This window comes from Malurus melanocephalus, unplaced genomic scaffold (genome assembly GCF_030028575.1).
Source record: "Malurus melanocephalus ecotype Western Australia unplaced genomic scaffold, MMel_1.1 scaffold_93, whole genome shotgun sequence".
Taxonomy (NCBI): domain Eukaryota; kingdom Metazoa; phylum Chordata; class Aves; order Passeriformes; family Maluridae; genus Malurus; species Malurus melanocephalus.
The window spans coordinates 595,853-619,527 of NW_026623325.1; the positions used below are offsets into that span (position 1 = coordinate 595,853).

The window sequence follows — 23,675 nt, forward strand, 5'->3', positions numbered from 1 at the left end:
ATATGTTTGAGTTTGCTTTGGTTTTTCAACTTCTCAGAAGCACTGGGAATCGACAACAGTTACAGATGCACAGCTGGGCTAAATGAACATAATGCTGTATGGCAAGTTATATGCTTCAATGAGCTCAACGTTTTCTTAGAAATAAAACTAGGTTTAGCCCACAGAGAGACCATGTCAGTGATCAAACTATACATGCCTCGAGGAAAAACAGAGGAAGGAATCTCTAAGGTTTAATTCTGTAAAGCAAAGTTTCAAAGAGACTGCTGAAGAGCAAGTAATTGCTCCAAACTCYCTTTTTCTGAAAGGTCAGTTTTTAGTTCCCTTTCGGAGCGTGTACCCTTTAGGGGAATGTAAGAAATACATGTTAGACAACTGTTCAGAAAATCTTYCATTACCGTAGGAAGTCAATTCTTTTATGCAACATAGGCTTTTGGGAAATTCATTTATGCAGAGATCCATGTCAGATGTTACTACACAACTATTGGGGCTTGGAAAATCTTGTTCACAAATGCAACAGACCATGAAAATGGTGAGTTGGATTTCTGTTTATAGCTCTTCTTAGAAATTTGAATTTTTAAGTTAAACTGCAAGAGCCAACTATTAAGATCCTCAAAAGTGCTACCATTCCCAGTGGTTCCACTCAAGATTCTTTATAGTTCATTATATTTGAAAACACTCATTTTGATATTCATTCTCCCGCATATCCAAAATCTGATGGCAGTAGTCCTGCTTTACAACTGTATGGAGGAAGAGAGACCAGCTCTCACTGTAACCTGTTTATCTTTTAATTAGTTCCATAGTCACAATATTACTGTCAATGGTAGCAGAGAAGAACACAACRTTTTTGCTTACATGTCTTTTTCATYAGTAGTTGTATAATAGCACTGAAACACCACATTCTGCAAAATATGGCAAGGAAGACTGTATTGGTAAGGTGGTTTTACAAGCAAARTCAAGATATGCATGAAGTCTGCGTAAGGGCTTTTAATCCAGATATTGGGAGTAAAACCAGCAGTGGAACTGTCACATGCCCAAGCAGGCACATTCTGTACCCACTTCTTCACTTCTGCTGAACTGCTGCTGAAATTTCTTCATCAAAACTAAAACCTTCAGAGCAATGCTTTAGAGCAAGTTCAGGCCTTCTTCAAGATGCCAGTATGAGATGTCGTTTGCTTCTCGTTATATTTTCAAAATACCTGGAAGAGATTTCTAATTCCTAACACCTTTGTTTATCAGTTTAAGATACTCAAACTGCTCATCTGCATCATAAYATATTCAGATATATCAGTTGCAAAAATATTTGTGTAGTACCTAATGTTATCTATTACTCAAAAGCTCATTACATTCTGTTGCAATARGATAAAATACTAATAAAGTTAGTCTCAAAAGAGCTGTGAGTCTCAGTAGTACTGATCATTTTAGTCAAAGAATTCCTTATATGCATTTTGGTTTGCAGAACTGTGATCTAAATTTTTTCCAGATTCAGTGAAATATAAACCACTGGACTGGTATATTTTCTACACAATAGTCAAAGCCAGAAAGAAATCTGTGGGGAAGAGATAAATCAGCAAGTCAAGCAAAGATGGATTAAAAGATACAGTTTATCCTAAATTTAGCTGTGACTGTTATATTTCTTTACACAAGATGTCAGAGCTGTTGCAGAAATCTGGGAAAAGAACACAGGATTTTCCCCTGATTTTTTTGCTTGTGAAGTGGAGGCAGATAAATTTGAGACATTGGTCCTGCAGGGAATGATGTGGGTAATTCTGGTTTCGTATTTGGTCTGAGTGGCTGTATCTCAGCTGCCTTTTGAGGGATGCTCYACACTCATCCCATAGAAGAAATGTACTCTGTCAGGCATGAACCCAGCCATGCAGCATGGGCATTTTAGAGCCTCAAAAAATCTCAGAGGCTCGTTCTCGGTAAGTGCAGCTCAGCCTTGACCAACACTCTGCATCGGTATAGGGACCAGATGTCCATGGGCTGCCCGTGAGCATTTCTGCAGGTGTCACATGGGCTGACATCTCCACGAGGGACAGGTGCATCTTGACACAGGTTGTGCTTCAGAAAGGTGCTGGAGGGTGAGTGCTGTTCTAACTGCTAATTCCTGTTTACTTCTATTAAAATAATATACTCTCAAATAAAAGCATGGAACTCTGTGGCCTTGTGTCTGAATAGAAGTATTTCAGCTTTAGTAAAATGTGTGTGTTTGTAATAAAATGGATGTAAAAATACATTTTTTTCCCCCGTAGCTCTTGTGTGACAACCTGGTCTTTCATTCAGTGAGACTAGTCTTTTGAATGCAACTGTTCATATGKTCACATTGCCAGGAGCTTCCATCTTTCATACCTCTGAACTATTAACCTAGAATGGGTAGATACAAAAGGAAACAAAYTCAATCCAATTAATTGGATGTCACAGCTAGCAAATGGCATAGACACAAGCAGGCCTGCAATGACTGGAACAATGGTGGCCCAGGAAACTGCCCACACACTTCTACTCTCCCTTGATAAACAAATAGTAATTGCTGGAAAAGTATTTGCTTCTGCATTATATAATGGCATAGTTCAAATTTCTCCCACCTTAGCAMATCAGCAAATGCAAAGAACTCCAGTCCTGAAATCATAACTGCAAGCAAGTCAGTGAGACCAAGATGTTACAAGGMACATTTGACAGACACTTGCTTTTAAAGTTACTAAAAAAAAAGTATCATTAATGACAGAGGGCATAAAAGCTGGAGCTAGGTATTCATTTGTCTTTGCACAGGCTTCTGCAYTGGAACTGGAAGCCTAGCTCTGAGCTGGTGTAGCACACAGGACTCTGCTAGCTTCACAGATGTGCCAGTTTAAATCACAGAATCTGGYCTGGTTTAGGACTTGAGAGCTGTATGATCCTATTACCCTTTTTTTTTTTTTTTGTAGAAAACAGAAGTGTACAAAAGAGTAATAGAGTCGGGCACTGCCTCAGCAGTTTGGAGTGACAGTGGTACTGCTATGGGTTGCTCACTCCAACCTTGTGCCCGCAATTTGGCCAAGAGCCTTTGGAGAAGCGCAGGAGGAACCTACTGCATGATATGTATACTCCAGCACAGCGCTCTGCCTTGAAATAAGAGCCGACAGGCCAAGGCAGTGGAATACATTGGGAGCATTGTTTTAGTGCTGCTTTACTGCTGAGATTGCTGAACAGTCATGAAAATGCCTGGCGCTGCTGCTGCGCTGCTCCAGCAGGACATGACCTGCTGCAGGAGATGGCCRTGCACTGCGTCTCTTTGGTGTGCAGCAGCAGCCCATGTGAAGGCTGAAGAACTGGAATTATCAGCAGTTCTTTCTGTGCAGCTGAGTTTCCAGYAGCTGGACTACTGCCAGCTAAACTAGCACAATTTCAAAGTAAAACAGAATTTCTACACCAGTCGGAGTGTGTCAGCTGGATTAAACCCACATAGAAGGCGGTCCCAGGGAAGCAGAGTTGGCCCTTGGCTCCTCAGCCCAGCCCTGCTGGCCCACACCACCAGCTGGACCCCACGGTTTTGGATCACTTTATTCATTTCCCATGCTTAAAGGTTCTTGACTGCACGCAACAATCTCGGATTACAAAGGACCATAGACTACATCTCAACTGTTTTAAGTGCTGCCAAGAAAAGAGGGGGCTTGGGTCAAGCCCAAGCTAGCCAAACACCGAATTGTTAAACCAAGGCTTTCAATAAATCGCTTCCCAGAAACTCATGAGGCTGGCATTAAAAACCAAAACTCACAAGRACTTTATAATAGTTTAGAGTTCTCTTTATTTCTTTTCCATGTTCTTATACTCAGGTTTCTTTCAAGCCTGGGAAGAGAACTTCTTACTTGCTTGGGTTCAGATTTTCAATTCCTAGCTAATTATCTGATTTTGAAATTACATATAAGAAGAATCAGACTACAGTATTTTAAAAATTACAAAATTTAGCAGCTCTGAAAATACTACTGTTCATGTTCCAGATGTGCTATACATGCTTCTAGGATCAGAGAGAAGGATCCTTGTTTGTAACTCCAGTTACACTGTCAGAGGAGGAGCATAACTGATAATCTTATTACAGCCTGGATTCCCATGAAGTCCCTAATGTGCAAGTACTTGCTGGTAAGATTCCAGCTGGTTTCGAAACCACTTTTATATTATTAAGATGTAACAGATATGACCATTCAAATCCATAAATGTTTGCTGCATCACATGGTGGGATTCTTGGGACAATCCTGTGAAGTGCCAGCATCAATGATCCTTGTGGATCCCTTCTCACTCAGGACATTCTATGACTCTATAATTCTAACCTTGTCGTTCTCCACATGTACATTGAGATATCTATCTCTTACACAACTGCTAGTGTATACTTTAAGAAGCTGGGCCCCAGTATTGCTTTACACACTGATTAGCATTTTTATTTTTCAGTCATATCATTTATTACTTCCAATGACTGTGAACAACAGCAACAAAATTTATTTGAWATTATAGCCTTTGACTAGAGAACGTTCTGACATATATGCATTTCACTCAGCCACTTTCTAGTTCTCCACATTTTCTACTTCCATCTGTAAATATCTGATGAACTCTTTTGTTTTCGTTCCCTGCTGGTACCTGCCGCACGTTCAGGGCTGCGAGCGAGACGGAGCCCGAGCTCGCTGTGCCTCCTGGTGGACAAACAACGCCCCTGCCTCAGTGCACTACCTTCGAGCATCACCCTCCCTCTAAGAATCTTATACTAAAGCCTTTCTCATTSTAACTGAGCTGCTTCCCATTACAAATCAATAGATTGCCACTAARGGGAAATGTATTCCTTCGTAAAGGTTTATACAAAGAGGTATTTTTTCAAAGATGTAAAAGATCAGCATGCAGATCTTTTCTCCATTCATGCACCGGCTACCAACAGCACAGCATGACTTGCAGCATCTACAGCCATCAACATCCTTGCTTGATGGAGAGATTTTACTTGCATATTGTTGCACATGTTCTTCCAAAACAATTATGTGGACTTCTGGGATGAGCCTAAAAATGTATTACTGAGAATTCATAACAGAATTATCTAGAGAAGAGAAGTGGGTACCAGTAGACAAGAGGAGTACATGTTGGGCTGTAATTCATTGCCAACACCAATCTTGGCAGTTAAAAATGCTTTTTTTTTCTTTAATTGGAAACTCTGACTACTGTCCTGATCTGGATTTGTGACACTGGTAGTAGTGAAAAAGATTGGCCCAGCCCAAATTTAGTAAGGGAGTTGTCATGGATTTTGGTTCTCAACTCCTGTCCTCCAGTAAGAACAAGTCCAACTTCAGGGTGTTACATGTATGACAATTAGGAAAGCATCAGACCAAAGAAGAGCCTGTTTTATGTTATTCCAAAGGTCTCTCAAGCCCCATATTTTGTCTTCTGCAACTGCAAAAGTTGACACTTGGGAAAGAATCTAAGACTGAAGCRAGCATTGGCTGCCCCAGAATACCTTCCCATCTTCCCACAACATAGGATTTCAGAAGGATTTCAGACATGAGCTGGACACGGTGCTTTTGTATTTCATGGCAGTTTTCCCTTCCATTACATTGTACGGTTGCATTTTGAACACACTTCAAGGTCCTGTATTGATGGACACAAATAATTACAATGAAATCCTGGCTCTAMTTCAGTGCTGACAAATTCTGCTTTGTTTTGAAAAATTCGTATTACACTGTCTCTTTACTTTTTTAGCTYATCATAGGAAGGACCAGTTGCCACAAAATGTTATGCACAACATGAAGTTGAAGAATTTCAGAAATGCAAAAGAGTAAAAGTCTTCCTGTGGAAAAACTCACACATCTTCTATTAGAGAGTAACAAGACTTTCAGRCAACTAACTTTAAAATGCCCTACTCAAATATGCAAATTCTCACACAGATTTCACAGTCTATTATGTATGACAGAACCATGGCTTTGAAGCAATGCATTATCTACAGTTTAGCAGAATTTCTTGGCAGTGATTCACCTTCCTGTCATATGATAGGCCCACCTCCTCAGCTTTCTGCTCTATGTGGATAACAAACACCAGGATCTCTGGCTTATTCCTAGAGTGCCACCTATTTGAATGACAAAACTCCGAATATTTGTCTGTTTCCAGCTGTATTTCAGGTGCTATAGAGAAACTAGCAAAGATAGAGCAATTGCAAACAAGACATGCTCCTACCCTTCTAATAGTTACTGCATCCTCACCAACCAAGTGCCAGAATTCCCAGGTCTCCCTTTAACTACAGAAMAACTTGGTACCTAGAGATATTTTCATGATACTTGGATTACCTGCCTTTGACAGAAACGGTTACAAACTACATTAATTCCCAAAAGAAAAACAACCACCCTGCCCATTGCCTGTCCATTAATCTTTCATTGGTTGATGACCTCTCCTTCACATTCCTGTCTTTTTGCAAGCACGGTTATTACTTCAGACTTCACTGCTCTTAAATCCTATGCTCCTGGGCTGAGGATAATAAGACTGTGTCCCACTCACTCAGCTACAGATGGAAATTCCACTGGTTTCTGACTGGGTGGATTCTTTCTTTTCTCTGGATCTCCTTCAATATTTTCAGCTGAAAGGGATAATTTGACACAATTTTACTTCCAAGAAAATCCTGATTAAAACACATGTTCAGAGAGAACTTAATAGTGACCAAAAGAGCTAATGGTATATAGAAGTCTGATTACTTGGCAGCTATTTTTCATTTTCAAAATCTCTAAAAAAATAGAGCTGGATTTCTACTTTTTGAATATACAGTTACACCATGTTTCTTTTACATAGAATATGAGGACTCAGAGAGACCATCTGTAGTAATTTACAGAAATTATCTGATGATAATGATTCACATATTTAATGTTTTCTATCATACTCAATCTTGGAATTCTATGTTTAATATAAGAATTTGTAGTACTCAGCAGCATAAAACATAAAATATTTTTGMTCAGAAGCATAAAACAACCTAAGCTGGGACTGTTTTTCTCCCAGGACACATCTTGTTCTGCACAGTGAGTCTTCAGGCTGCTTGATCGAAGTAAAATGCCTGGAAACTGCTTCCGTTCTTCTTTTTCCTTTCATTTTCTTGTTAGTTTTTGCAAAAATCACCTATATGAATCCCTACCCATACCTGACTCATGGAACCTAGAAGAGCACAAGAGAGGGACAGGCAGGGAGAAGCAGGACCGTGTCAGCTTCAACCCAGATTTCCCTGGTCAAACTCATGAAGCCGGACAGAAAAAGAATCATGAAGCTGAAGACAGAAGGTTATACCAATACCCATGTGTTAATTCTCTTGTTGAAACTGTTTGCCATCTAGTGGTTTGTTGGCGTCCTATAAATACAATCTTTAAAATAGTAAAGAATTGGAGGATATAATTACAACAAAAAAAAAAAAGGATTGCGCAATGCGCAAGAACCTATAAAAAAAGAAAACCACAAAGGTACAAGAAAAGATGTAGTACCTCTTACAAAGTATTTACCATTAGAATGAATATCCCACAGAGATAAGCAATCTTGCATACAACCAAGGTGAGATTCAGAGAGAAAATAGGTATACATGGTTTGTAGTTTTTCTTTTATTTCACTCTGCTACTCTTAKTTCATCAAGAAGTCCTGACCTAATTTGCTACACTATTTTCTTCAAGCTCGCCCTCCTGAAATAGTGCTTCATATAGAAATTATGGGGGAATTAGGAGGACTCTGTGTTTAGGGGTAGGGAATGTCAGGGAGCAGCAAGATTTGGCTGCTCTGCCAAAATCTCTGCCAGAAACTAAGCAAAATACTAAGGCAGGTGAAAGCAGTCCCCTCATCAACGAGGAGCCAGGATGTGGAGCAGCAACCCAGGGCCAAGATTAGGTGGAGAGACAGTGGTCAGGGTCAGACACAGCCCATATGGTCACCCATCAGGGCTGCAGTGGCAAGGCAGGTCCAGGGCCAAGCCAGGTTGCCAAGTCAGCAAGTCTGGATGMAGGCCAGGCTTGTGGAGATGCGAGATGGTCCAAACAGAACTGCTGCATGGCTGCACTGTGGCACAGGGGACAGCTGGTGCAAAGCCTTGGTTTAAAGGGGGAACATAGGCCCTTACTGCCAGCTTTTTTCACAGCTGCTCTTATCAGTGAAGAAACTGACCTTGGACTCTGCCGACTAAACTTCTGCAAAGAGGTAACGTGCTCRGGACCATGGCAGTCAGAGGGCTGGAACAGAGCTATGGAACAYATCCAACACAGTGGAAGCAGGTTAATGGAATTGGCCTTTTTTTGTTAAAATGGCCCATGAACGAAAACCCCACATGAAAGTAGACCGAAGCAAAGTTCAAAGACCTTACTCTGTTCAGTTTGAGCAAACCGAGGACTCTTGCTGGTAATGATGGCTTCATCAATGAGGAGCAACAAAGGACAGCTGGATTATTAACTGATCACTCTGATTTAAAGCTCACTGATTTGAGGCAATGAATTTAATTTGTACATGAAAAAAAGATCAAACACAATCCTAGATTATCATGATCGTACATTTCTATTAGAGACACTCTGTGAGACTGAAGGGAATGTATTAACTAGTCACCCATGTTTAACAATGGGGAATTCAGGCTAACATATGCACAAATGGGTCAGTGGGATAACCAGGAGAACACTGAGAGTCTCCTGTGTTAGGGAAGGAGATAACAGTGGCTAAAATAAAAGATGGTGACTAGTAACAACAGGGCTAAAATAAAAGGGCTGGAGGAGAACGTCACAAAGAACAAAAACTATTTCAATTTGTGAGCAGCCCTGGTGTGGACAATTGACAWAAATATTTCTATACTCAATATTAGACTAATAAAAGAAATTATTTGAAAATTTATAAAAAACTAGGCTTTCTCCTCTTCCAAAGAATGAAAATTTGGGACTGTTCTTCAGTGCAGTTAATACCAGCAGGAAACTTTAAGAAATGGATAAATACTTCTTTATTTAGTTACTTGAGTTGAATGTGACAGCAAAGGTTTACCTTTGAAGGTCCGGAGGGTCCCTTTCAAACTTATTTCCTGCATTAACCATTAATTTACAACAAGCAACCTTCTGGTTGWAGTCAAACTGGATTATGGCATGTGCTCTTTTGGCTTTACAATGTTAGACACCCAGCTGGAGAGTATGTATTTAGCTGTGGACTGCCATAAGATTATGCATTTGTAACCCCAAGCTGCAGTGACAGCATTGAAAGAAACTGCATTATTCACTGCCACATTTTCTTGTATTGCAGAAGAGTGAAACCCAAATAAAATTATATCAGCATGGTTTATGGATCACTTGGTTTATGGACAGTTTGGAGGATCTTGACAATTTCCACCAGAACCTACTCTTCTCCTTAAAGAAAACACATCAGTTCAAGTTACATAGTATCATGTTATCTACCCATTCAATCTTATTCTGTTGCAACAAAATTATAAGGCATCGGGAATAATCTTACTAACCTCAAATGTATCAGAGGTAAACAACATTCCCTCCTCATTTTTTTCCCATTTATTTCCATTCCCATTTGAAAGAATTATTTCAAAGAAAATGCTACATTTCTTCCTTATTCACTWAGAACTCTCCAGTCTGGTTGTGGTAGAATGAAGCGTATCTACATAACCATCTGATCAAAACTAGCAAAGCCTGCACATGCAGTCTGTGATTGCTCCGGAAGTTTCAAAATTTCCTGTGGCACATTCTGGTACTCGAGCCGTTCACCATGAATGTTCACGGCCGGCTAGACCCTCTGAAAGCAGCACTAGTGTCCATTTGCTGATGCCCTTGTTTTAGAGKCTGGATCGTCTGTTTTAAGAAATTATAATGAGGAACTGGGAATTTCTCTCTGGTCCTGCCTGGACAGCATAGGCGGACGGCTCAGACTCGCCCGCTGCCAGCTCCACTTCCCTGGGAGAGCCACATTATTATAAGTTATTTCAAGGGGGTTCCAGGTCACATAGACCGCCCATCCAGCCTGGAGCCCACTCCCCCTAGGGACCAGGCCTCCCAAAGGGGCATTTGGGATGTAGTGACGCTTCTTTGGGTGACGCCTCCACCGCGTGTCAGCGCCGAGTCCTTGCTGTGACAAGAAATCCCTCGAGGACCCAGCAGGGCAGGGAGCGGGCCCATGTTGGACTCCGTGAGGCCGCTTTTCAGGATGAAGAGGATTTGGCTGCGATCAGCAGGGCGGCGCGGTGCGGAACTGCCTCAGGGCAGCGCGGAGCCCGCCCCTCGCGCCGCACCCGCCCCGCCCCGCCCCGCGCCGCTGCCGTAGCGCCCCGCCCCTCCGCGCGCGACCGCGCACTTTGCGTAACCCCGCGGTCACGCTGCCGGGGGTGGGCCGCGCGCTGCGTAAACGGCTGCGAGAATCGCTGCCGCTCGCGCCGTAGGCGTAAGCGGCGGGACTTTGCCCCCGCCCCGGTGCCGCCGCCTCCCCCAGCCGCCCGTCCCGCCGACATGGCTGCCATGGCCGCACCGGGGCCGGCGCGGCTGCTCCGGGCCGCCGCCGCTTCCTCCCGCCGCTGGCTCTTTTCCTCCACCTCGCCGGCAGCCGGGCCGAGGCCAGGCTGCGGCAGTGCTGCCGGGAGCGCAGCGCGGCCGCTCAGCCTGTCTGCCCGGGCGGTGCTCAGGTAAGGGGTTCGCAGCCAGCCGTGAGCTGCCTGGCGGGCTCCCTGGCTCGGCGGCCCGGAGGAGCCGGAATTTGCCCGGGCCTCGGCGCTGGGGGCAGCCGGGGCCAGCGGCTGCCTGTGAGACGGGCCGGGCTGGCGCGGGGTGACCTTCCCGCGGTGCCTCTGGCGGGTCCCGRGCCCCTCCGCCCCTCGCCGCTCCTGCTGTCGCTGTCCCGCGGTGACACCGAGGAGCTCCAGGGGGACCGTTCCACCAAGATGTGCCCCATAGGGCTGTGCCAGCGCCGCGGCTCGGGTGCAGCACCGGCCCCCGGCACGGGTGAAGCTCAGGGTCGGTGTGACCCGGAACACTTTGAATGGCTTGTACCGTTACGGATCGCCAAGCCAGGGTTCCTGATGCTCAGACTACTTTACTAAGAGGTTATGACCTTATTAAATTTGAGGGTTTTTCTGCGCTGTAGCACTTTTTCTTTTTTCTGTTTAGTTTTTTTTTTTTGTCAAAGTCTGGTCAGGCTTGTGGTAAAATAAAAGTGCAATATATATCAGAGAGACCCCAATACCTAAAATCTCTTCTGCCTTTGGTATAGTTTTTTCTGTATTGAAGAGCATTTGTGCATCTTTCTTTAAGGAAAGGTTGAATGTGACACTTAAGTGCCGTGGTCTAGTTGTCATGTTTGGTAATAGGTTGGACTCGATGATCTCAGAGGTCTTTTCGAACCTGATTGATTCTGTGACCTGATCGAAATGTGCAGAGCTCCTCCTCTCCTCACCAGTATGTATGAGTAGGTGTTTCATTATGTTTGTGGGCATTTAATATTCCRTGGTCCACAACTGTAATTTTGCAGCTTATTACATGTAGTCATAGACTGTTTATACATGGCCGTCTGGCTTGTAGTTTGCATATTCAAAGATAGGTMATAGTCTACAGCTAACTTTCAGTATTTAAAATACAGAAGTTTTAAAAGCCTGATAAACTTGGTAGCCAGAGGCATTTCCTTGACTTGGAAAGGACACACAATRAGCAGCCCAGCCCCAGGGTGTAACCTGTGTCTCGAGGGTTGGGATAGTGCCCTCGGCATCAAAACTGTCTCAATAGGTTGCTTTTAAACTCTCCTGTAGATGTTCTTTGACTTTGTCTCAGCAGATGCTGTTAATATGGAGAGACAAACTAACTTTTCTAGCCTAGGACTACTATCAGATGGGTAAGTTGTTAGGCAGATCTTTTCTCTGAGACATCCTGCTGGTAATCAGTAGATTTTGAGGTTCCAGAGTCACAGTTTATACAAACAAGTAYTTCCAATGTTATTCATAGCCTGTCCGAGTGAGTTGGGAGAAAAGGAAAATTTTTGTATATTATTGTTTTCTTCATTTATGTGTAAGTTTCTTTCTCTGGATATCATATTTGAGACCCAGTTCCTTACCTTTATATAATCATCCAGTAGAAAGATACATCCTTGTTTATGTGTGTAATATTAGCTGTATTTGTGTCTAGAGGATGAAGCCCTCCCTATACAAAACATTACCTGAGGTAATTCCTGTGAGTAGAGGTTTCCATGGGCTTCAGTGGAGCATCAGGTGTTATGTTTTCATTTCCATTTCCTCCTTCCTCCTGCTCCTTTTTAATCCCTTATCCTTCCTTTTAATGTCATGGTGAACAGTAGTTATTTCAGAATTCTTTTATACCAGTCTGGTTAGCTGTGCAATGTTTTTGATGCACAGCATAGTAAGTGCATGCTTTAAAGATTAGTTCAGATTTATAACTTCTGTTAATTGATGCCTGTATAATAGTTTAATTCATGGAATTCCTGAGGCAATTAGGGCTGTTGGATTTGTTATTTATTAAAAGATCTGAGAATAACAAAGCTGATCTGACTATGTGCAACACCAGGCTAAAGTTATGTTTTGTTTGGAGGAATGTATGCAGTGWTTGTTAACTTGGAAGTAATAGCTGAAGATTCAAAAGGACAAGGCTTTTAAGGGAGAAGCAGTAGTTGAGATTTTTGCAGTACTTACTACTATTTTCATGGGAGGGACAGTGAACACCATTTACAGTTCTCTGGTGCTCCTCTGTGCCTTTGCAGTATGATTAATTTAGGGTATCCTTGACAAACTTGATAAGAAATGCTGATAGTACTGTAGCAACCATATGAAGAAATTAATTGTATTTTTCATCTGGTGAAAACCATTTATCTGAGCATGAATTAGAATATTTATTCTTCATGCAGATAACACAAAATAAATTGTGTTCTTCCTGATAATCCGGAGGTTGTTCATACTTGAATAGCCCTGGCACATTTCTTGTTGACTGCCTGTGACTAGTTCACAGTATGTTGGTATTTGATTAGTTATGTCTGGGTGGACAAAATACATGTTACTTGGTATTTATAAAATCTAAATAGTGTTTCATGCAGGTGTGGTTTAATTTTTTTTAATGGTATCCCCTGGTCATTGAAAAGATTGGCCCAGTGTGTGTTTTGAATGTCTGACTAGTCTGATTATCATATACATGCACGTTTGAAAATATTTTCACCATCATTAAAAAAAACAGTGATTTTTTTTAAAAAAAAATTTAGGTGAAGAGTGATAGAAGGTGGAAGTAGCAGAAAACTGGATCTAGTAAAGACTTAAGAAGGCTGTATCTAACTTTGCACAAATAAATACACTTTAGTTTCAGTTGTCAATCAGATACTGCATCAGTTTTTAACAAAAGTCAGTGACCTGGTGGTCATACTTTAGTTGGTCCCCTTGCTGTGTCCCACACCCTGAGGCACTCACAGCCACTGTGCAGGTCTCCAGCTGGCTGAAGCAGATATCAGATTGCCCCTACTGACAAGGGGATCCCAGTGCTGTTTCCTTGTTTTTGTTGTGGGTGGTAGCACTTCTGTCAATTTTGCTTTCTGGTCCAGCTGGGTCTACTTTGTTTCTATGGTTGATTTTCAGCCAGATTAGCAAAAGTATTTGACTTGTGGTAATGTTGGTGTAAGGATGATGGCAGGGTGATCTGGAGTGGGGGTCACCCAAAGTCACATTTTTATACTGTAAAAGGGTTGGTTTGATCTGGTCATGAGATCCAGATTGTGTCATTTCAGCATAAAGTTGCAGTAACCCAACAGTTCTAAAGTGGTGTCAGTTTCATCTGAGGGTCAGATCTGACTTTGCTGGTTCTGACATCTGTGGGGTCATTGACCTGTGAAATTTGGCTTTCAGCCAGTACATTCCCAGACCGAGTTTACTGTAGGACAGTGTGAGCACCAGAGGAACAAGGAACAAAGGAGCAGGGGCAAGACTGTTCTTCTTGTGACACTGTAGTRTTTTATCAGATTAAAGTGTAACTATAGGTGAATACAGTTTCAACTGTGTTTTGAAAACTGGGAGGGAATTTACTTGTCTTTCACAAAAGTTCAGGGAACTAATGAGTGGCCAGACATCTTGCTGTTTGGCCCATGGTAGTTGTGATTGCCTCATCCTATAATAAAGGAGTATGTTTAGGATATTGGAATAAATAATTARTATGTGCTGTGTCTATACCTTGGGCAGAGCATACCCAGAAATGCAAGTACATGTTGCACTGTGTCTTCTGTCAGGGTTGCGTGTGACATGTTGAGATAAATATTTCAGCAAAGGAGAGTGTACTTTGAGCTCTGGAAGGGCTTTTTGAAGCAGTTTAAAATTACACTATCAGAGGTTTACTTAGGCTCTCAGAATGTGGATCTGTACGTTTCCAGATGCAGTCTAAACCTGTCAGTCTTAAACTCCGAAAGAAGATGGTGAATTTTGTACTAGTTTGTCTAAGTGGGTGTTTGTTTCCTTGGTTCTGCTGTGGGAGGTGTTTACATAGCAGAGGAGAAAAATGAAAAGCAGAGTGGCTTCTTAAACCCCCACAGAATGGTTTGCTGACTGTCCTCGGGTACCACAGGTGACTGTACTACATTAATTACATTTTGTAAAGATACTTCTTTAAGATTTCTGAATTTTGTTATAGTACAGGCTTCAGTTGCATTGTGCAGGTCAGCAAGGTCAGCCCTCCATTATCAATTATAGTTTTGAAATGAATAGTAGCTAATAGTTAATAGTAGCTTGTGGCTGATTTCTGGAGAGTGGACTGARAGATGATAGGAAAAGAATTGAACATGACACCATAATGAATCATCATGAAGCATGCTGCTGCCAATGGAACTTAAGAGTTATGCAAGTATATAAAGTGTACAACAACAAGCATACAACATTTGTTATTGTTTCATAACAAGCCAGGACTCAAATTGCTAAAAATACATTCTTTTACAGACAGTTACAAAAATAATTTGTTCACTGATGTTTCAGCATGGCCACTTTCAAAGTTTTGCTCTAATATTCACATTTATAGTTTAGAGTTTTCCAGGGGGTGACTTGATTTTCAAGCTTTCATATTTTTTATGTGATATAGATCACTCAAGGCCTACAGTTTTGAACAGTACAGGTAATGTGAAGCAAGCAGTTCTTACATATGGATTTCACAGGGAAATGTAATTTTTTCGCATTAGCTTTTTGGTTATTCTATTTGTCTGTCATCTCTTGGCAGTTTTCTTCACTGCCATCCAATAAGTTTTTGTTTTGTTCACTTACTSTAGGAAAGAAAATAGTCTGTTTAAAATCAAACATACTGTATTTTACTAGCATCTTTAAATATTTCCTTTAATTTGGGTGTAAAATAAATAATATGGAAAGAAAAAGGATCAATTTTTTGTCATGTTAAAAGCTTTAGTTTCAAGATGCTTTTATACAGACTGCAAGATTTTTTTTTAAATAAACAATTATCTGAAAAGTAAAGCAAAGAAATACAAAGCCCTCTTTCTTTGAAACCAATATAAAAACATTGAATTTCACTAGAACTAATATTTACAGGGTGAATTCCTAAAATAATCTGTGTCTAAAAACAGCAGAATGCTTTTGTAATATTTCCATTTTTGGGAGAAGAATTAAATTTTGGAACTAATAWAGTAAAATATCTAAAATTCTAAGTAAAAATTTGAAAGTTTAGAATTTATCCTAAATTATAATGATGAGAACAATGAAAAATACATTAATCCAAAGCAAGAGTTCACAGAAAGGTGGGGAGAGAAACTTGTAAAATAAGCTCTTTTATTTGTTAAAAGTGCAAACATTGTGTCTGAAATAAACTGACTCTCTTTGGTGAGAGGCAAAATATAGCCTGCAGTGACAAAACATACATCAAGGGTGTTTTCTAAAAAATCTTTCACAGTCTTTTTTTCAATGTACAGCAGTAAATGCCTGTACCTGTTACAGCTTTTAAAAGCCAATAACATCGGTTTTTCTGTTCTTAGAGTTGATAGTGATTATTAATTTGGTAATTTTCAATGAATTCTAAAGCACCACAAAATTCTAGAACTCTTTAATTCTATTATGTAATTTTCTTTTTCAGCTCAGAAGATAAAATAACAGTTCATTTCATAAACCGCGATGGTGACAAACTAACAGCCAAGGGAAAACCTGGGGATTCACTGCTGGACGTTGTTGTCGACAATAATCTAGACATAGATGGTTTTGGTAAGTAGATTCACTGAATACTTCATTCAGTGTCTAGAAATTGTGTTCCTCTTCATGCATAAGTATTTATAGTGTCATTTAGATTGGAAAAGACCCTTAAGATCATKGAATCCAACTGTAAATGAATATGTATATATAAAATTTAGCTGTACTTCATTTGGATTTCCTCCCTTTTTTTCCTCCTGCAGGTGCATAGAAAATTTTGGTTCAAATTTAAAAAAAAAATACTTGGRATGATCTTGGCTTGAGTATTGAAGAAGGGAATGTGGACAGCGTGCTGTCTAAGTGGGGTCTAGAAACCTGCCACCTGCAGATCTCTTCTGATTGGAAAGGTTCTGTTCTGGAGGCAGCACAAAACTGGTGTATTTGTAACAGTGTCTGRTTGCTTCTATAGAGCAATACTGTCTCAATTTATTATCAGGCTTTTTATAGCACCATATCTGTAGTAGAGGAGTGAAAGAAAGTGAAAAAAACCAACCAAATCTGTTAGTTAACAGGGAAGAGCAAGAAGTTTAATTCTCATTAAAGAAGTGGGGTAAATGCCCTTGTGAAATTCTAATTTGGTACGAGTTCTGTTTAAAATCAAAATCGGAGAAGTTAGAGCTTCTCCCTATTTCTTCAAACTTCTGCACTTTCCACAGTTAAAATCCTAGAATGGTTTGGGTTGGAAGGAACCTTGAAGATCGTTTATTTCTAAACCTCCCTGCCATGGGCATCTTCCACTAGCCCACACTGCTCAATCACTAGACCACATTGCTCAAAGATATTAGGTAATGGCAATTAATTACCTTGGGAAGGTATTATATGAACATGAGCTGAAAAATTAATAGAAGTAAAGCAGGAAGTGGTAGTACAATTTTCAGGACTAAATGCATAATATGAAGCAATTGGTGAAAAGAAAGTGGAGCATTGTAGCACAGTTTGAAATTTGATGTGTGTTTTAGTTAGGTGCAGATAAATGTTACTGCTAGTAATAAAATCTTTGATAATATTTTAAATCTCATACTTAATATCTGAGACGACTCTTATGTCTAGAGTTGCATACATCCGAGGAAGAAAAACTGTCTCTTAAAAATTTGTGATGCAGCTAGCTTTCTGCATCACTTATTAAATGACCCATTTAGGCTTATGGCTGGTCTGCTTGTATTCTACAGTACATGTTCTCTGTGTCAATATCAACAAAATGTTCTCTGTGTCAATAATAGCTGTATTAAAACATTGTGGTARAATGGGCAAGAATAATGCTGTCAATAAAAAGAAGCCAAACTGAAAACCTGGAATACTGTAACAGTCTGTACTTATAACAAGTGCTAGTCCTGATTCAATAACCACTTGCTAATGAAACATCACACTAGGACAGAGAAATAATATAATAAAAACGTATGTTCTGTGTTTAGGAAARAAGTAATGAGGGAAAAGTAAAATGTAAATCTTGCCTTTTTTTCTATCACTAGGGGGCATCCTGTGTGCATTAATAATAACWGAAATATCTTCATAAAGGGTTACAGGTATTTTGCATTATTTAGCTGCTCTCAATTTGTTTGTTTGTTACTGCCAGTTTTACAGTTGTGGAAAGACTGCTCAAAGAGACTATTCAGTATTTTTTCCTTCCTCTTTCACTCCTTCCCTCAATTCCCCAACATTGAGGATGCTTAAACTGCTGATAAGACAGGTTTTCTGTTTGGCACTTTAATTAAAATCTGATTTTTCATGTGTATTTGAGGGCATGATAAAATTTAAAAATCAAATGTTCTAGTACAGTGTCATGCTCACTTTGTATATATGCTTTTGATGCAGTAGCAGCATGGTGCTTTCTATGTGGTTCTCATAGTCTGATGATGAATTYCACTATTTCTTTTTGTAGCAGTGGTTATACATGCAACCTTGCTTCCCTTATTTCCRTATGAGTACAAAGGTGATGTGGTCACAGTGTGCTTGGTTGTGCTCTCCCTGGAAAGAAGTGAATATGTGCTATCTGTGTCTTTCCTAACCAATTTAAATCAGAGCCTGGGTTCGTAATCTTCACACTATTTAGCTTTTCTCCCTYCTTCTTGAAGTTGCATATTTCTTCTTCAACCATGTGGGGAATTTGGTGCCAGCGCAATACAGTGACAAATTTGTTAGTGTTCAAATTTTTGCTGTGCTGTGATGACTTARTTGCTGTAGAGGTAGATATAATTGGTGCTTGTGCTGCTCAACCCCAGCAACTTGTGAGGTCCTTGACTTRTACTGGAGCACCTTGTAATATGTGTAGGCTATCTCTTTCTAGCCTGACTACTTTTGTTGCTGTGAATTAGGCTTCTGTTGAATGAGAAGAAATAAGTATAAAATCCCTCCTCACAGTTCTTCTAAGGATTTTTTTTTGTGTAGCAGGTGTCTGCTGTTGACCTTGAGGAAACCTCAAAACTGTGAGAAAGAGAGAGATAAGGATCAGCATGGGAAATAAATGAAATAGTGTTGATTGACAGCATTGTCTCCTTTTGCATTCTTGTAGTAGAAAGCTTTTCTTTCTTTAAATGCTGGAAAGGGAATTAGTTAAGTATTTTAACTAATTGCTTAGCATTTAAGTCAGTCTTAATGCTATAGCAACTGTAGAAATACTATTGACAGTTGAATRCAGAGTAGGTACGTGAATGTGGGAATATATGGGACATTAATTTTGCTAATCAGCAGAGACTTCATCTATGAGACCAGCACATGTAGGATTTCTTTTGAAATTCAGCTGCAATTTAAAACTTGGATTTCCTATTATCTTGATTTACTTTTTCTGTAGGTGCATGTGAAGGAACACTAGCCTGTTCAACTTGTCATTTAATATTTGAAGACCACATATTTGAGAAACTAGATGCAATTACTGATGAAGAGATGGACATGCTGGACCTGGCATATGGCCTCACAGAAACGTAAGGCAACATAACACTTCCCTACTTCCCTGAAGAATGGAAAGAAGGGTTTGTGGATGGGGCAGTCCRGTATTCTTGGGAGCACCTTAATTGGCTTTTAATGAATAGCTGCATTCTGTTACACAAATGGGACTGCCAAGTTTAAATGTTGTTCCTCTGAATTTGTATTAAAAAGATGTCAGAATTGTTTTTGTAACTGAAAAATGTCAGTTGCCAGAACTTGGTCTTCAGGGGGCTCTGGTGCAGAAATGTGGGAACTAAAGCATAACTGGAAGCCCAGTTCTTTCCACAAAAGGTCTGCACTGCTGTCACGTGTGTGAATTTTCTTGTTCTTCTTTCTCTTCCCTTCTGTTTTCTGTCCCTTGTTAGTGTGTAGCTAGTTAATGTGTTTTATGAATGTGTTTACGTTAGTATTTTAGGTTTTGGTCAGATCTTCTTTTCACAGAATCACAGAAGGGTTGAGGTTGGAGAAGACCTCTTGAGGTCAACTGGTCCAACCCCCCTGCTCACGCAGGACCACCTAGATCTGATGCCCAGCACCATGTCCAGACAGCTTTTGACTATCTCCAAGGATGGAGACTCCACCTTCTCCCACCTTTCTGGTATTTATGTACATTGCTAAGATCCTTCCTCCAAGCCTTCTCTAGGACAGTGTAGAGATGTCAGTTACTTAACTTTTCATGCTTTGACTCATATCAGAGTACTCTTTGTGCACAGAAACCAGATTCCCTTTTGGGAGAAACTGATCCTGAAATGTGCTCTGACTGCAGATAGGCATTGGGATTAGACTAGTGATACTCTAAAGTACTGGGATTGGGATTCGTGGTACTTTACAGTAAACCTCTTTCTGCATCTCCCCGACCATCACATGTCTTGTAATTAGGGTGTCACATCTTCATCACTGATCCATTCCTGCTGGGCTGTTGTACTTGTTGGTGCACAAGCACTTTATCACAGAACATTCCCCTGTAAACAGTTGGCAGCTGTTCCTTACAAGATTTCATGAGGCCTTTCCTCCATGTTTCAATGGAACTGCTTGTTGAAGTTCTTGAGAATCTTTCCAGTGATGTCAGAGACTTTATAACTGGTCTGTATAGCATGGATTTTTTTATGTCTCTGCAAAGAAGAACTCTGAATTAACTTGTCTGTCTCCTTATATCAGTGAAGGGAATCCATCATTTCTACATGATGACAATACACTCTCACTTCAGCCAGATCTGAACATATRTGGGAGGTTGTAAAGGCAAGGAAGTCAAGCTGTGAGAAATGTRTTGTAGTTTCTTTTGTTTTGTCCATTTTTCCTGTCTCACAGAAAGCCATTCAATTTTGAAGAAAAGTATCAGCCTGCCACTTACCMTCATAAACTGTTACTTTTTGGTTACTTTTAGCGCCAAAATTATTCCTAAATAGTTCTGGAGGCATAAAGTCTAATAAAAACCCTTTTTCTTTGGCTACCTTTTAATGAAAGGTTTAAAGCAAGGAGATTTTTCTGAAAACAGTAGCAAGCCAGAGTTATCTGCTTAAATGTTTCTGTTTTCTAAGTTCTTCACACCAAATTAAGTTTTAGACCCTGGGAAGATGTTTAGTACTCTGTTAGGTTTTTCTAGCATCATACGTTCTTCAAATGGCCAGGGACCTTCCATATGTGAGAGGATGACCCTTATGAAAGGCAGAGCTCTGAGTGGCTGGTATTTGCTGCAGGTTACCCAGACTTCTGTGCTGATAGAAATTTGTGCCATGGAGATGCACTTCTATGTTCTGTCATCAGCATAAGCATACCAGCTTCATCTTGTCAATGACTCTATATTTGGGAAAGTTTCAGCCAGCAAGTGCCACGAAAGCTCATGTTTTTTAAAAGGAAGGGTTAAWTAGGAAGGTTAAAATGAAATAGTTTTGATTAGTTGCAGAACAGTAGAGATTATTAAAAGTAATAAGATGGGGAGTGCGAATCCTGGCAAGTTAAAGTAAGAATACTGAAGCAAAAAATAAGCTGATAAACAGCTTGCAAAGAGTACACAAATATTTTTGTTTCTAACCTATCAGAAACAGTAAACTTTGTCTACATACAGAGCCAATGGGTGCTGTAGAAGGTGCATGTAAAATAGAAAAAGATAAGGTAAAAGTAAAGCTTCCTTTGCATCCTGTTATCTCTACAGATTTTTCAGCTGTTCGTGTACTGGAAGGTTTCTTTGCAGTGAGTGTCCTGGCATATTCTGTGATCTTCTTTCAACTTGATCTATCCATAGAAGTAGTATTCCTACAGATAAGTAAACTGAGTGGTAACAAAGAGTAATGGCTTGGCAGCATTCAYCCAGGAGCTCTACAGGAATTCAATATGGCATTTTTGAGCTGCTGACTGGAAGGCTTAATTTGTAGATTTGAAACTGCTTCCACACCAAAGGAATCAGAAGGTGACAACCCAACTTTTAGAATTACATTCAACATTTTAAAATGAGGTTCGAAACTGAAGAATACTCTGAATCCATACTGGACTCATAACTTCAGTTATGAGTCTGCAAGCTGTTGCTTTTCTATACTACCTGCTATGGAAAGGAAAGAATTCAACAGAGCTTATGTAGAGGGGTGAAGCAGATATGGGAATTCTTCATATAAGTCCCTGAGATGAAGAAAGATCTTGCAGTTCATGCAGTTTACTTAGGTCTAGAAATCCTTTACTAAATTTTGAATTGCAACAGGATAAGAGCAAATGCCCTGTAAAGGATAAGTAATTGGTTAAAAGAAAAAAGCATCTTTTAACAAGATGGAAGTACTGGGCTGCCTGGTAAGAGTATGTGATCAACAGCACGATGTAAAAGTGATCGGTGCTAGGTTTTAATTAGTGTGAGGATCCTTGTGAAACTTGGGAAAACACAGTGAGGAGTAAGGTTTGTTTACAGTGCTGTGGTAATACCATCACCTGGCWATGAAAACATGCATTAGAATTTTGTGCTTTTGACATTTGGAATTAAGAGGTAAATGCGGATAAGTACATATGGAGAGGTAGACAGAAGAGTGGGGACTTTATATTCTTGAAACARGCTGTCAGCTAGCTAGCGTCTTGTCAGGGACTGGTTTTACAGAACATTGCCCATCCTTGCTGATGTCTGYAGTATTCTATACTTAAATACTGAGATAACTTTAATTCAATACCTATCTCAGCAATAAAAGCAGCTTGTGATGTTTGCAGTTTTCTTTTGTGGTATTAAATCTTCTGATTTTAATTGCTTGTGTGCAGCATCTGATTCTTTCAAGCTGAACGATAGGTATAAAAATGAAGGATGGTATCTCCTCCCGGTGTCTTGAGTGTTTTCTCCTTCTTCTTCCTATGTTTCTTTTATCTTTTCACTCTTACTTTTCTGGCTTAAACCCAATCTCGTTTTTTTTTTTTTAGTTTGAGAACATTGAACTCTGGATGGGGGAGTTAGGCTTTGCTTTTTCTGAGGCTTTCATTCAGATTCATTGCCTTTATCTCTTCAGAGATGCCAGATGTCCCTTGGGAGATCAAGCATCCCTCCGTGCACTGGACTGACCTGTTAGTGACCCACTGAAAAGGGAAGGGTCACCCATATTCTGCATTGTGAGCGGGAAGTACTCAGTGTGGGACTTTCCGACGTGCTGACCTCTGTTCTGGCTGTCCCAACTATTGCCACACAAATCCTTGTTGATGCATGTGGTTCACTCCTGCACTTCATTAAGGTCCTGCACAAGAGTGGCTGTTCCTAGTTCATGGTGTGTTTGGGATGGCTGAGTGTTGGAGGCRTAAGGGGGTAATTGCTGTTGGATTGCTAGTGGGCTGTAACTAACAACAATGTCCTGTTTCCCCACAGATCACGTTTAGGCTGCCAAATCTGCTTGAAGAAATCAATGAATGATATGACTGTTCGAGTACCAGAAGCTGTGGCTGATGTTAGACAATCAGTRGATATGAGTAAAAACTCCTAAAAGAAAATAGCCTAGGGGTTTTAAAGAAGCTTAATTATTTTTATAACTTATTTTTAAATGTGTAATTATATATGGAAACTTACATAATTGTGAGTTATTTTATATGACTATCAATATTAGATTAATGCTATTTTAATTTTCTTTATAGAACCTCTTATATTTTTACGCTTAAAATGCAATAATACTTCTTATAAGTAATCATTGGATTATAAACATTAGCAAGTGTATTACAGATTTCATATAACATTATTCTGCCAAAACATTTAATGACAGTCAAAAACTGGATCATTTGTACAGGTCTTCTAAAAGAAGCCCTGAGCCTTTCTAGCTTTCAGACCTGGACACATAAGAGAAAAGAACTTGAAGGGCTGCATGGGGTCGTTTTGAAGTGTTGCCATTAAAGATGATGTGCTCAGAGTTAATTCATATTTTCAGTATATGATACTTCCTCAGCAAATAGTGGATTTTCAGGATAGGGATTTTCTAAACTTTAGAATCTTAATGGGATGTGGCAAATGTCTTGCAGAAATACTGCTAGACCCATGAGATCTATGGGCYATGTTATGGTTTAACCCAGCAGGCAGCTGTATGCCAGACAGCCATTAACATGCACCCCACCACTAGCCACCCTCCTTCCAAATAAGATGGGGCATAGACTTGGGAAAAAAAAAAAAAAA

At 40.2% G+C, this 23,675-nt stretch overlaps 1 protein-coding gene across 1 annotated transcript; it reads left to right on the plus strand.

Annotated features, from left to right (window-relative positions):
* The first annotated feature begins 10,311 nt into the window (after nt 1-10,311).
* On the plus strand, nt 10,312-23,675 carry FDX1 (ferredoxin 1). The gene is made up of 4 exons (XM_057368476.1): nt 10,312-10,612; nt 16,029-16,153; nt 18,927-19,056; nt 22,884-23,675. Exons 1-4 carry the CDS (start codon nt 10,440-10,442, stop codon nt 22,996-22,998), a joined length of 543 nt encoding a protein of 180 aa, XP_057224459.1. The 5' UTR covers nt 10,312-10,439; the 3' UTR covers nt 22,999-23,675.